General features: G+C 33.5%; 1 protein-coding gene across 1 annotated transcript; it reads right to left on the bottom strand.

Annotated features, from left to right (window-relative positions):
- Positions 1 to 4,521: 4,521 nt before the first annotated feature.
- Positions 4,522 to 14,921, bottom strand: LOC120085964 (probable leucine-rich repeat receptor-like serine/threonine-protein kinase At3g14840). The gene is made up of 24 exons (XM_039042321.1): positions 14,691 to 14,921; positions 14,435 to 14,618; positions 11,982 to 12,053; positions 11,809 to 11,877; positions 11,655 to 11,726; positions 11,489 to 11,560; positions 11,269 to 11,340; positions 11,094 to 11,165; positions 10,935 to 11,006; positions 10,778 to 10,849; positions 10,625 to 10,696; positions 9,461 to 9,532; positions 9,086 to 9,151; positions 8,570 to 8,635; positions 8,454 to 8,489; positions 8,317 to 8,351; positions 7,413 to 7,792; positions 7,113 to 7,308; positions 6,866 to 7,012; positions 6,421 to 6,539; positions 6,117 to 6,327; positions 5,767 to 6,004; positions 5,392 to 5,542; positions 4,522 to 5,145 (listed from the first exon to the last, which is right to left on the bottom strand). Exons 1-24 carry the CDS (start codon positions 14,782 to 14,784, stop codon positions 4,759 to 4,761), a joined length of 3,027 nt encoding a protein of 1,008 aa, XP_038898249.1. The 5' UTR covers positions 14,785 to 14,921; the 3' UTR covers positions 4,522 to 4,758.
- Between the last annotated feature and the right edge of the window lie 327 nt (positions 14,922 to 15,248).

The raw sequence follows: 15,248 nt of genomic DNA, 5'->3' as shown, positions 1-15,248 counted from the left end.
TAGTGTATCTTGTAAGGATCAAATCCTTAGCACCACACAATCATATAGTTTCTCGTTCTCCTAAGATACTTGAGAATAGTTTAACCATAATTTAGTAATCAAATCCTAGATTGGATTGATATCGACTGACTATTCCCACTGCATATCAAATCCTAGATTGGATTGATATCAATATCAACCATTGCCTGCTTACTGGTCAATGGATCCTCGACGTCATCATCTGGTATGACATTTTGAGTTTCTATTAAACCCAAATAATGAGCAAGTTGGGTTAACCCTCCCACTATGTCGAGGCTTCCTCAACTCTTGAGGAGGATGTGTGTGACTAGATGAAGCAACATCAACAACTCTTGTTGAAGTGCTTGGTTTTTTTGCAACCCTTGGTGAATATTCAGTAGATTCTTTGGAAAGCTCATCTAATACGATTTTACTTTTTGGTTTATGCTCCCTAATTTGGTCTTCCTCTAAGAAAGTAGCATTTGTCGATATAAATACTTTATTCTCTTTTGGATCATAAAAGAGACCACCTCTCATTTCTTTTGAGTATCCTACAAAGAGGCACAACTTTGAATGCAGTTACAATTTCTATGAATTAGTCACTTGTACATGGGTCAGACACCCCCAAATCCTGAGATGTCATAGTATAATTTTACGACCTCTCCATAGCTCAAAAGGTGTTACAGAAACACTCTTTGATGGAACATGGTTCAATAGATAGATTGCAGTCTCTACTACATAACCCAGAACGAGTTAGGTAGAGAGGCATAACTCATAATCGACCGAACCATGTCTAACAGAGTTTTGTTTCTCCTTTCACGTACACCATTCTATTGAGATGTACTTGGTCTGAGAGTTGTGATGTGATTCCATGTTCTATAATATAGTTTTGTAATCTCATACCATATACTCTCCAACTCGATCAGATCGAAGTGTTTTGATCTTTTTACCTAATAAATTTTCAATTTCAACTCTGTACTCCTTGAACTTTTCAAGTGTATCAGATTGTATTACATTAGGTAAACATACTCATATCTTGAATAATCATCTCTAAAAGTGATAAAATATTCAAATTGCCTTAACATTCATCGAACCACAGAGGTCTGAATATACAAGTTCCAAGAGTTCTTTGGCTTTATGACCTTTTCCAGTAAAATGTTGTGTTGTCATTTTACCTTTTAAAAAGAATTCACATACAAGCAAAGAATTTTCTTCTAACTCTTTTAGAAGACTATTCTTGACTATTCTTTCAATCCTCTTGAGATTTATATGACCAAGTCTTAGATGCCAAAGATGGGCATTTTCTTTTAGGGAAACTTTATCTTGTGTGGTTGCAGTGTTGAACATTTCAACGTTGTGGAGCATTTTAGATGCTAACAGTCTTAGCACATATAAGTTGTTTTCATTTATTGCAGAACAAATGTTAATACCATTTTTTAAGACAAATGTTTTATCGTAAATAAATTATTATTATAATCATGTTCCAATAAACAAGATATTGAAATTAAATTGCTTTTAAAATGAGGAACATAGTAGATATTGTCTAATAGTAAAAATTTAGAATAAAAAAACAATTTCAAGCTCCCAACTGCAACCGTTGAGATGATCTACCCCATTCTAACTCGTAGAGTCATGTCTTCAACCTCCAACTGCTGCTAGGAATTAGTTTCCTGTAAAGATGTCAAACATGGTTAGTGGTTCCAGAATCAATTATTCAGGTGGAATCGTCATGTTCCATAAACAAGTTTCTAAAACAAGTAAATCATGTTTACCTTCCTTTTCCTTCTTCTTTTCGGCCAAGAATTTTGGGTAGTTACATTACCAATGTCTATCCTGGTTGCAATGAAAATAGGTTCCCTTTGCAACTTTGACCTTTTTGCTCTTTTAAACAGCAACAGGTGAGGTAGCTTTATTCTTCCCCTTACCACTTTTCTTCTTCTTCCATTTCTTAGAGGCGGAGAAAGAAGGTGCAAACTTAGTCCCAGAGGTAGAACCTATATGGAAAATTTTCAAGGAATTGGCAACATTTGCCTCCCCGTGTTGTCTTTTGACTTTCATCAAGGACTCATAAGCCTACAGATCGTTGAGAAATGTGGCAAGATTGGATTCAACTTTGTTCATGACAACATTGCTGCGGAACTGAAGGTAACCCTTTGGAAGAGTTTCCAGAATAAAATTTACCTTGTTGGACTCGTCTATGATAGCCTCGTTCATCTCAGCCACATTGAAGTGGACCATCATATTAAGGTCATGCTCCCTAACAGATGATCTCTTGTTCATTCGGGCATTGAAGATATACTTCAGAGCACTATGCTTGAGATGTGGGGCCAGTTGGCCAAACATCCCATGCAATGACTCCATGATATCGCGTGCAGTGATCATGGGCTCATGCTTTTTGGCCAAGACTTTAGTCAAGCTTACCAAAATATAGACTCTTGCCTTATTGTTAGCCTTAATTCATCTGTCATAGGCTTCATGAACGTTTCGTGAAGAAGCGGGTCCAAGAATTGGAGGACATTCCTCTGTTAGGACGAATTTGAGGTCATTGATGACCAAACGTTGTTAATCATATCTTTTCAGGTTGCATAGTTTTCCCCCAGTTAATTTATCAATGCCAAGCAAAGAAATAACAGCGCTAATCATGATTTAGATGATGTTGATTCAAAACAAATTATCTATATTAGATATGCAAGAAAAAACTCATTTAATCCAATCAATTTAGCAAAATTCTAAATGAACTAAAACCATTTAAATTTTCAATGGTATTTCAGCGATTTAGATTAAATATCACCTTAGGGTATACAGTTATTCCTCACTGAATTGGGACATTCTCAATTAAATGTTACACCAGAATAACTCTTATTCCTATTAATTTAATTATCATTGATTTGGTCAAGAAATCATTAACCTCTTACTGTTTTCTTGTAAGTGTAACTCTTCATTTTCAATCCTATAGTCCTACCCCAATTAGTCTGCCTTAGGAAAGAACATAATTGGTGCAATTGACTATAGCGATCTTATCCATTTTTGGAGTTTGCTCAGTCTCTTTTCATGCAAACACCTTTCTAAGGGGGATGCTCTCAGGGCTCCATGAGGACGAGCATGAAAAAATATTGCAAACTAATGAAGGAGACCGTAGGATGTGTTGACACACGTCCTTCTCCCACTTACTATAAACACTTTTTCCATTCACCTTGATATTGATCCATGCAAATACCTTCCTAAGGGAGAGTGTGACCATGGCACCACAAGGTCGAGCATGGATCTCACAATGTGAACTTTTAGGGAGAACGTGGGTGAAAAAATTGATATATCATAATATCTCTTTTTCCTACCAATAAGTGTTTTAGAACCTCGGGTTTATTAACTTAGATAAAGTCGGCTAATTAATTTAACTAAGTCATATTTAATTTGCTCGATATAACATTTAAATTGAATAATGGGACAACATATGATTTGATTTATTAAACGTTTTAATAAATCAAATTATTTATTACATGCTTATAAAATATGGATGTAATAAATTTAATTTGGTCCAATTTGATATTATAAGTTAAGTCCAATTGAGCCCAAAGATGGGCTTAACTTGGTTCAAAATGCCAACTTAGGCCCTCGTCTAACCTAATCCAATTAATTGGACCTAGAAGCCAGGTCCATGAACCAACCAAGCCCAAGCCCACGAGACTCACCTGAGAACCCTATAAATAGAAGAATTCTCTTCAACTTGGTCAACAATTCTACATCATGGAGAGAATTCTCTACGATTAGAAGACTCCTGAAGACTAGACCACTCTTTAAAGCTCAAGTCCTGAGGATACTTGCATTCATCCAAGACTTCAACTTCAAAAACGCTTCCTCAAATCAAGCTACACATTCAACTAAAAGAGAATAAAAAAATCAAATACTAGAGATTGAACCACATCTACATCAAATCTATATCAACACAAGTTCAACTCCACAAAATAAGCTCTCCAGAAACCTTGTGCACACAATAGCCAGTGATATATGATAGTAGTCTATCACTGTCTATCAATATCTATCATTATCTATCAATGATAGACGGTGACATTTTGTTATATTTGTATATATTTTGTTTCATTTTTCTATATTTGTATGTATTTTGTTTCATTTTTCTATATTTGTAAACAACCATTAAAAATAAGTACTAGTAACCTTTAAAAGGTTCACAAAAATATTATATGCAAAACGACACAGAAATTCATACCATCAAATCTTCTTTTTTTCTCTACAAGTCAACTCCATTTTTCTAATCGAAATTTCCTAGAGACAATCATTTTTAAGAATGTTTTTAAATATAGAAAAATTATTAAACATATTTTTCAATATAGCAAAATTTCACAGACTATCACTAATAAATAGTGATAAACACTAATCACAGACACTGATATATCTATCAGTGTCAATGATAGCAATTTTGCTATATTTAAAAATATCTCTAGCAGTTTTATCATTTAAAACAATTAAAATTTCAAAAAGCGACATGAAACCTTTGGCAACAAGTAGTTTGAACATTTAAACTTCAACTCAAAATTCATATAAACATTACAACTAAGTTCTAAGAATTTAAAAAATATAATATTTGGCGGATTGGCCATCAAGCAGTAGTCACCGTACTGCCACTTGAAAAAGGTAAAAACATGTGTAGAACAATAAACAAAGAATAAAACATACATCAAAGCATTTGAAAGGTTAACACAGCTACATGTACGCAGAATCATTCAGGACAAAGTAATATCGACCTTAGTTCCTATTCTCCAAGTATTTAGAATCCATGTTGATGGGATAGAGATCACTGGCAGTTGTTGAAGAACCAGTCCACGGTCCATCCATCGTCAAACTTTGCGTCTGGCTCTCACTTGTTGCTTGCCCTTTCTGGCGATAAATCTGGCTCCACATTGCATTCACATCTTGTTTTGAGACACTGGGATCTGAAACCACCTCCTTCACAGCAACCTTCCCTTCCAACATGCTCACCACTGATGACATGGCAGGTCTATCGGCAGCAATGACGTTCGTGCATTGGAGAGCAATATTGATCATCGTCATTGCCTCTATCTTGTTGAAATCAGAGCCTAACCGTGGATCGACAAGCTCTAATAAACTGTCTCTCTCTTTTAAAGTATTAGCCTGACAAAACAGGATACAAATGACTTCAATTTCCTAGGACTAATGCCAGGGTTCATTTACAAGTATAAAAATCGTGTTTAAGCAGCAATCAGCTGGAACAGAGAATAGGGATTGATAGAAAGCATTTTTCCCATAGCAGATAAGGACTAGAATGTAACTAAGTTGGCTATGACAAACTCTAGCTCCACATGATATATTATATTACACAATAGATAAGCAAGAGAGTAAAAGATGGCATTAACTCACATGGTCAAGAAGGTAAAAGCAATCATCCTTGGCTCGGAAACTTGTGTTGCTTCGACCACTGACTATCTCCAACGCAACAATGCCAAAGCTATACACATCTGCCTTGTCAGTTAAGTAGCCTCGCATGGCGTATTCTGGTGCCATATACCCACTGCAAAATATGGTGTAATGGGGTGAATATTTGGATTATATATTTGTCAAATAAACTCAATTTAAAGAAAGTATATCCTCTCACTATTTTATGTGCTAGCATCTAGGTTACTCTAATATTCCCCTCGCGCAATCATTCAGACTAAAAACCTTTTCTCTAATCATTTCTCTATATTATAAAAACATGGGGAAGAATAGAAGCAAATTTCACCCAGGGTAACTCACAAGGTTCCAGCAACCCGGGTGCTGATATGTGTATTTTCTTCTTCATCCAGCTTCGCCAAACCGAAGTCGGAAATCTTGGGGTTGAGATTTTTATCAAGCAGAACATTCGTAGCTTTGATATCTCGGTGAACGATCTTCAGTCTTGACTCCTCGTGAAGGTATGCTAAACCTCTAGCTATACCAACACAAATCTTTTGCCTAGTTGGCCAATCCAATTTCAGTTGACATTCTTCAGGACCTACAATATAATAAATTTCTAGAGATGTTTATTAAATCCATTAATGTCATCATCGACAGATTAAAATAATTTATGAAGATTGATCGTCAGAAGTAGCAAGGAAATATTTTACCGAATAAAGCCCGAGCAAGGCTATTGTTTTCCAGATACTCATATACTAGCAAAAGTTGATTTCCTTCAATACAACATCCGTAAAGCTTCACTAGATGCGGGTGCTGCAATGCAGATATCATGCCTATCTCATTCACAAATTCACGATTTCCTTGCTTTGATTTTGAAGAAAGTTGTTTCACTGCAATTACGGTGCCATCTGCAAGAACACCCTGCAGTTCCAAAAGACAGAACTTCACACCAAAAATATAAAAATTTATGAAATAAAAAATTTTGAAATAATGAAATCCAAATGACAGTAACACCTTGAAAACAGGACCAAAACCGCCTTCTCCAATCTTATTGGCAGCATCAAAATTGTTAGTGGCAGCTCTGATTTGCCTTAATGAAAATGAACCTGTTCCTAGATCTAGACCCTTCAACTCTGCAATACAGACATTTAAGTGTGAAATAATTAGTTCACAATTCCTTCCATTACCTCATATGTGCACAAAGTCTCCAACAAAATTGTATCCTTTTCAATGGTCAAAATTGTCTCATTCAACACAATTTGACCTGATTTTTCTATCAGCATAATGATGAGGACGTTTTCAATATAGGACAAAATATGTGATACATTAACATCCACAACTGTGCCAATGTAGCTAACGTTAGAACTGAAGACAGGTTGAAAAAAAAAATCTGAAAGAATGGTATAGCTATGTTCAATTAATAACACAAAGAATCTCACGACACATGCTTTGAAATTACCTTGCTCAAGTGTGCTTGTCTTTCTTAGGCAGCCTCTCCACCACAACACTCCAAGAACCAAGATGACAATGAAGAGCACAGCAACCACAATTCCAACCACTGCACCGGCAGATATGGCGTTTCCACCTTCTGATGGTGGCTCAAAGTCTGCTTGGAGTGAGGAGAAACAATAATGACATCGTTTGATAATGTTACAGGAGACTACATGGCTCTTATGATCTTGAATTGAAAAAATGGGTCTACCTACCAGGATCAACAGAAATGGCGGAAATTAAAGGACCATAAACCCCTCTCACAGGGATTGCATTTGACCCCTTCCCAGCCCAAAATAGGCGAATCTCTATAGTACCATTAGTCACAGAAACTGTGAATTTCTTTACAAAAGGTTTGCCAATACCACCTGCTGCATCTGCAATATTAAAATCCTTCATCTCCAGCTTTCCCTGCAATATTGATATAAATCAAGCAACTTTCAAGAGAATGAAGTAATCAGAAGCTAACAATATAGAAACCTATATACAAAGATATCAGATAATAATGTTTTTACCTGAACGTACACATCAAAGTAGCGTCTGCCAAGGCTTCTGTATGTTTCATCATTAGTAAACATTATCTCAGCAAAATGGAGGCTTACTGTGTAGTTTCCAGTACCCAAGCAAAATGCATAATAAGTAAGAGAGATTGGAGAAATGCGTGCCCTCGTGTACAATTCAGGATTTGGTATTGAGAGAGCAGATGAGTTTAATGCAATAAAATCATCTGTTGCACGATCATCGTCCATAAAACTACCAGTGTTGCTAAATCCCCAATTTTCTCCTCCTGAAAAAAACAATGATGGTTTTCCAGTGTTTGTATCCGCATCAAATTTGGTTGTTCCGTTGATTATTTCTTCCTTCCCACCACAGTTGATATGGACAGAGTACCAAGCTGCAAGGAACAAACACCACATTAGTTATGATTAAAAGATAAATTGAATGAACAGAATATGTATTCTTGCAGAATCGTTATTTTTCATATCATTGCCATCCCACTGCCTTCTTCTTCGAACAAAGAACCCAGCCCTCCCCTTCTTTTTCACCACACTTTTCTTTGCAGAGTTTATGAAAGCCATGATCAAGATGGGGAATCTAAGCCCCCTCACTGACTTCAATAGACAGATTCGAAACAACTGCAGACTCCTGAGTTCCTAATTACAATTCTACATTATCTTGTATGAATAACGCTAATTTAGCACATTAATTATTAGCACTCCTACAAGAAAGGTTACCCGCTTTATGATTAATAAATTGTCAAGGACTAGATTGTTCATTTCTGAAACTCAGGAACCAATTTGAAACAAACTTTAAACTTTAGGGATCAAAAGTGTAATTTTTTCATACAACTACTAGTCTATACCAGTTTTACAATTCCTCCAATAAAAACAAGGCGATGAAAACAAGATTTCAACTCACTTTTTTGACACCCGCCTAAACATGAAACTTTTCCACTGCAAAAAATAAAAGAAAAGAAAAGAAAAGAAGCTCGGTGGTCATTAATAATATTAGACAATTCAAACAACAAGTGGACTCAAAATTAGAGAAGAACTTACGAATTATTGTCCTGTGAAGAGCTTGCAAACAGGTTCCTACACGGAGAAAGAAAGATTGGATAAGGTATTTCTCATCAGCAATAAAAAAAGTTGCATAGGGGTATAAGCATACTTACAAATTTCGTGATTGGCAACCAATGTTCTGACCATTTCTCTGATTAAATTTGTTATAAGAGATATCACTAGGGAAAAAAATGAATAATGAGATTTAATATTTTCCAGATAGCAAGAACAAATACTTTTCTTTCCACATCATCCTAAGAAAAATAAAAACATAGAAATGGTAATCAAAGCCACAAACTATATTAAACCTCTTAAACTGTTAACTTTTTCGTAAAGAACATCTTCAAATGTCGATTATTCATAAAAGAAACTAAACAAAAATTAAAAAAAAACTCTAATCATCTACAAACAAATTTCCCTTTTTATATCACTGGAAAAAGAAATGATTGTTTAATGCACACAAGATGATTTTTCCTTTCCAAGTATTGGTGTAATAAGATATTATTTGTTCTCTTCTCTCTCTTTCTGAATATTTTCCCTTTATTTAGAAATAAAGACTCGTCTCTTTTCAGTTTTAGCACCTCAGTCCCAATTCATGTAACCAGAAAGCATTTGGAAAAGAAACTTACATGTTTTCTCCTTCATTTAGCATCCAAGTGGGCACGGATCCATTTAGCAAATTTCCAGTTAGATATCTAAACAAGAACATATCAGATTAGTAGGGCAATTAATACGCTTTTGACAAATAAGGAACGAGGAAATACTATTGTCGGTTCATATTCTGGCAGTTTACATGAGAGTCTGAGACCAAGCTCGATTCAGGGCATTATTCGTAGTGCTACAGTATATTAGTAGGTTACCATTCATATAATTGCCAAGTTAATTTACTACACCAATTCATAGAAAGAATGAATTTCGGCCATTGATCAAGATTCTCCTAGTTATGTAAAGCGGCTACCAAGGATTTAGGTATAGAATTTCAAGTTTCTGATTACATTACTTACATGGTATCCACTTTCTTTAGCACTTCAAAGCGGTCAGGTATTTGTCCAGTAATTTTGTTGAAGCTGAAGTCTCTACAGAAGAAATTGAGCAAAACAATAGCAAAAAAGTATTGTCAGTCAACAAGTTTGTTCCCAGCATGCACAGATCTGGATCCTGGATATCTAAGAATGGCATATGGAAACTTTATCAACATAAATAAGGAAATTTTTATTTAACATTGTATGTAAAATCATAATACAGAAACAACATTACTTATTAAAAATTCAAAGAAACGGAAAGTATGAGCTCCAATTTGAATTTTAGGTTTCTTGGATTCAAATTATTTCTATTTAGATTCGAATTTTCTTTGGGCAGAGAAAAGGAGAGAAAAATTACTTGACAAGTGTGCAATCTTTACTTTTATTATGGATCTAGTTAGAGGAGTCTTTTTATTCTCTTTCTTTTTTTATTTTTTTCTTTCTTCTTTAAAGATCGGCACAACATATAGAGTAAGAGTAAAAGTTTCAGCATTGTTGGAGTATAAATGTAAAATACTATGATAGATTCATCACTTCTTTCAGTCAGTTCAATCTAGGGCACTACACATAATTTGCCTCACTTTCAGAGAGAACTTGTCATTCCTTTGGAAATGTGTATCAATTCTTATGAACTAATAAAAATCTTCTAGTTTCTGATAAAACAAGGCCATGTTAAAGTTGGATTGATACGTTATGAAGTGAATTTGGGTCGAAGAGGCTGCTGAATACTTAAAAAAAAAAAAAAAAAAAAAGATTTTAAAATAATAATTACAAAAAGTTATCAAGAAAAACATAAGCAAATCTGTTTGTTTTCTTTTTCAAATCTTATTGAGTTTTTAGTTCCAAAAATTTTTCACTATGATACAACATTAACTTTTAAAATTTCATTAACTGATCCAAGGAAGTTACTTTTACTATTTTAACATAAACTACAGAATATTCTTTGTTTACTTTTATTGATGAAAATAAAGGACAGATGCACACATTTCTTTCAATGGGCTTCTGTGAAGTGATAGTAATGCAAAAAGTTAGGGTAATGCAATATCTCATTGCAAGAAATTTAAACTATCTTCTGAAAATTCATAAGACTGCGATTATAATCATGATATGGCATCTAGACAGAGTAGAGAGTAACATTTTACTGACAAGGTTTTCGATGATGCCAACCAAGCAAGATTGTCAGGCAGCATCCCAGTTATGTTGCAACTCCTCAATATCCTATAGACAAACAGAAACCAAATTAATAGCTTGGAATAATTACACGGATATCTTCAAGTTTTCACATAGGGATTAACTTACAGGACTTTCAAATTTGTCAAAGAATTAAGGGATGGAAAGGGTGATGAACCTCCATTCAAGTCGCTGATTCTCCTGCGTTGTTCAACTCAAATGTGAGTAAATAGGAACACAAAGTACTTTGACTTACGAGACAACAAGAAATACTAAGCAAACTAACACATCGGTTAATTTTGTCAAAAGTCCAATTTCAGAAGGAATTGGCCCACTCAACCCGCTTGCCTGAATAGCTCTGTCACAATTAAATTATTTCAGTAAGAATTCTTAGAATAGAAACCAAGAAAAATATAAAGTAGTTCGATTAGAGAAAATTTCTCACACTTTTACAAGATTCGTCCAATTTTGAATAAACTTAGGTATTGGCCCTTTAAAGTGATTATCACTAATTCGACTGCAATGTAACAAATAGAAAGTTTGTTTTATTCGTTAATTCATTCATTTAATCAAAATCAAACAAATGAAATGAAGGGTGGAAGAAGATTTCAAAAGCTTACAAGTCCGTCAATGAGGCTATCTTTGCTAGGGAAGGTGGGATCTCCCCAGAAAAGTTGTTTGAGGTAAGAAGTCTGGATTACAACAAACAACCAATAGTAGTAAATAAAAAAATTATTAAAAAAAAAAAAAAAAGATCATCAGCAAGCTCTCCTGATGCCCAAATCATTACAACTAGAGACAACTTAAACCAATTACTTAAAAGAAAATTGACGATCTTACAATCTTGATAAGTTGGTCAAGTTCCCAAGTTCTGGAGGTATAGTTCCAGAGAAATGATTCATTTCCAAAACCCTAAGCGATCAAACATGTAACATTAGTCTTCTACACCAACTCATTCAAAACCCAAAACTGGGAAACAAACAATTGAGGATTATAAAGAACTTACAAGTCTGTAAGAGTGCTGATGTTTCCAATCGTTTCGGGGATTGGACCCGTCAATCGATTTCCAAGAAGGGAACTGCAAAATTACCCATAAACATAAAGCCATATGAATCAAATTATGAACCCCCACATTAGAGAAATATAGGGACAGAAAATACATTTTGACAAGCTTGGTTGAACCCCATTCTGGAGGAATTGGACCGCTGAGATAGTTGCGGGTGAGATCACTGAATTAACAGAGAGAATAAACAAGGAATTGATTATGATGGGCAATTTCATTAACGAGCAAACGAGAAAAGATCAGAGAAATTAAGCAACGAAAAGTACGTACAGTTCCTGCAGGAAAGGCAACCTCACAATTTGCGGAGGCAGAGTACCTGGAAGGCTCTGCGCCTTCAGAAGACTGCAAACCCATGCCACCAACTCATTAATTCATACATCAAATTGATTTTTGAAATTTTACATACTTTTTTGAAATAAATAAATAAAATTTTGCATGTTAGCACCAACTCATTAGTTATTTGTGCTAATTTATTTTTAAAAAAATTGTTAATAAAATAAAAATTTTCACGTATAAAAAAAATGTCAAATTATTTATCAAAATAATAAAAAAATTGATAGACACCGATAGATTTTTTATCAGCGACTTCTACCAATTTCTATCATTGATAGACACAGATAGATTTTTATCCGTCTCTATCAAAGAAAATTAAAATTTTACATGTAAATAATTTTTCTTATTTTTACGTAAATTGAAAAGAAGAAAAAAATAAATGTACTTACTTCTTGCTTTTTATTGAACTTCACACATAAATATACTCAAGACCTCTGTTATTTAATATGTAAAAGTTTGACGATATATTTAAAATTGATCCAAGTTTTCTTTTACGTATAATAAAGAAGTAGAAGATTCAAACTCTCCGGTTCGAAAAAAAGTAGTACGTAAATTATCGTTGAATTATGCTCACGATGACAAATTAATCTAGTAAAAATTAAATTCATTAAAAAAGACGTGTTTAAGACTTTTAACTTTTAGCACAATTTTCTTTAAGATGACTTTTACGTACAATTAATAATTATATAATAACACAAAGAAATTATTGATTATACATTAATATTTAAATTTGCAAGTAACAGGAAAGCCATCACGTGGATTTAGAGTTAACCGAGGCTGGGGTCAAATAAGAACCGCGGTTAGGGTCAAACCAAAGGCAGAGCCGCAGCCCATCAAGTGGGACCATGAATCCTACATGGCATTGTTGACTAGTCAACTATATTTATTTTTGTTAATAATTTGTATTTTATTTATATGTCCAGTTATCCAGTTGTCAACGTGGGACCTGAGTCGTATTGAAAAACCAGGAATTAGTTGGCAAACATACGCGGCAGCCGTTTTTTAATTTTAATTTAATTTTTTGTTTTTTTTCCTTTTTAAATTTTCAGATTTTGATATTGATAACTAAATCAAATGCCAAGTTGTCTTTTTTAATTTAATTCAGATAGTAAAATATAAACAAAATTATATTGTTCATCTTTACTATCAAGATCATTTGCAAAATTTATAATTATGCGTGGATGTAAAATTTCATAAATGACGGTCAATTTTGTATCATATGTCTCAAATATTTTTTAGATCATTTAAATTTATCTTAGTCAATTCGATCTGAGGATATTTTTTAAGTTATATTTGTTTTTACAATAAAAACGAGTCAAAATAACTCTTTTGTAAATTTTGTTAAGGACAACAAATGCGAAAGATTGAAATTTGAACCCGATAAAAATACATATTAATTGTTGTATTATTACGAGCTAAAAACTCCCTACGTGAGATGTTATTAGCCCAATCAACTTCAATCATTTTAATTCGGCAACAATAATTAAAATGCACTAACAAAAAGCAATAATTAAAGCATTAATCATTTATTTTTTGGGGGTAAAAAAATGTTGCATCATCCAAAAACCCATTGATAGAGATTTGTTTAATAGTTTTAAATGTTAATTATTCATATTAAAATAAATAAATAAAATGCCATAACCTCCCTAAATCAAAGAAATCATTCATTAAGAAATTGACTTATTCTGCAAATATTTAGGCACTGTTAGTAATAACTGTGTTCTTAATTTTTTGTTCTGGAAAAGCCAAACTTGTACTAAGACGTTATCTGCTTTTAAGTTTCCGTTTATACATTTTTTAAACCATGGAAAAATCAGGAAAAAAAATCTAAAATTATGTTTAAAAAAATGTGAAATTAACTAAAATTTAAAACAAAAAAAACAAAAAAATAAATAAATACCAGTTTATCTAATAACGATTTTAGTTTTGAAATTCATGTTGTTTTCTTATAAACTTTCATATTATCCTTCTAACATCTAACAACCACCTGAATTTTGTAAAAACTATTTTCTTTTTAATCAAATAAAAAAACAGTTAAAAAACCATTTTGATTTTATATCTTAGAGTTTGTTTCAATTATCCAATTTTAATCGTCTATGTACTTTTAATAAATCTCTCGAATTTAGTATTTATTGAAATTGGTGAAAGGATAATAATAATTTTATTACCAGTAAATAGAATACAATATGTCTTAAAAATTTAGAGTAGAAATGGGGTTTTTAAAAATGAACAACAAATTAGTAAGGATGATAAAAAGAGTATTTATAAGTTATAAGTTTAATTTAAATTTATAATTTTTTCTTTTAAAAAAACGTTATGATTGATCTTTAAAAAAATAAATAAATAAATTTAAAATTATATTAAAAAAATGGAAAAAGAGAGAAACGTACATGTTAGTGACGTGACAGACGGTATTATTCTGGAAGTTGCAGTTGCAGGTGACGTTATTGGCAAAACTAGTGTCGAATTGTTTAGAATTCGATATCCAACCGCTACTAACGCCGCCGCATGGATCGGCGGTGAAATCCCAGTCCGGCTTCCCCAATGTCTTTCCGATCTCCTTCAACGCTTCAACTGAAGAAATCAAATCAAAATCAGACCGAGAAACCGACTCCGAGAATCACATACAGTTCCAGATCTAAGTACCTTCGTCGGCGGGCAGCCGTGCGGCGCCGGAAGTCAGGGCTTCGAAACAGAGAGATGAGAGAAAAACGACGGCGAGAAATCGAGCCAACAGCATGGCTCGGCGAACGGCGAACGGCGACGGCGACTGTGAATTTGGATGAGTGAAGAGGAGAGAGAGAGGATTATTAAAGAATTGCAGTTTTGAAATGAAAAGAGATCACACTGAATTTCAATTTAATACAATGAGAAACAGACAAAGTCAACTTCTACTCCCGAGGTCTCTTCCCAATTCATATTTTTATAGGCCTTAAACAACTTATCACTACAAAATTTTTCACTATTTTTACTATAAATACACTTATTCTCATAATTATATAATTAAATAACAGAATTTATAGGGTTTTTATTTTTTCACAGGTGACCCTTTTTAAAATGTTTTTTTTATGATTTATAGCCCATCTCTCAACTATATGAATTCTAACCTTACTTACGTCACATTCCACTACCACTTTTTTATAACTATTACATTAGGGATGGTCATATTGCAGCATTAAGGCCATCTCTATTGCGATTTCCATT

Source organism: Benincasa hispida, chromosome 9, assembly GCF_009727055.1.
Source record: "Benincasa hispida cultivar B227 chromosome 9, ASM972705v1, whole genome shotgun sequence".
In the NCBI taxonomy this organism is placed as follows: Eukaryota; Viridiplantae; Streptophyta; class Magnoliopsida; order Cucurbitales; family Cucurbitaceae; genus Benincasa; species Benincasa hispida.
Note: the sequence above shows the minus strand (reverse complement) of the source record. Positions and strands in the feature narration are given on the sequence as shown.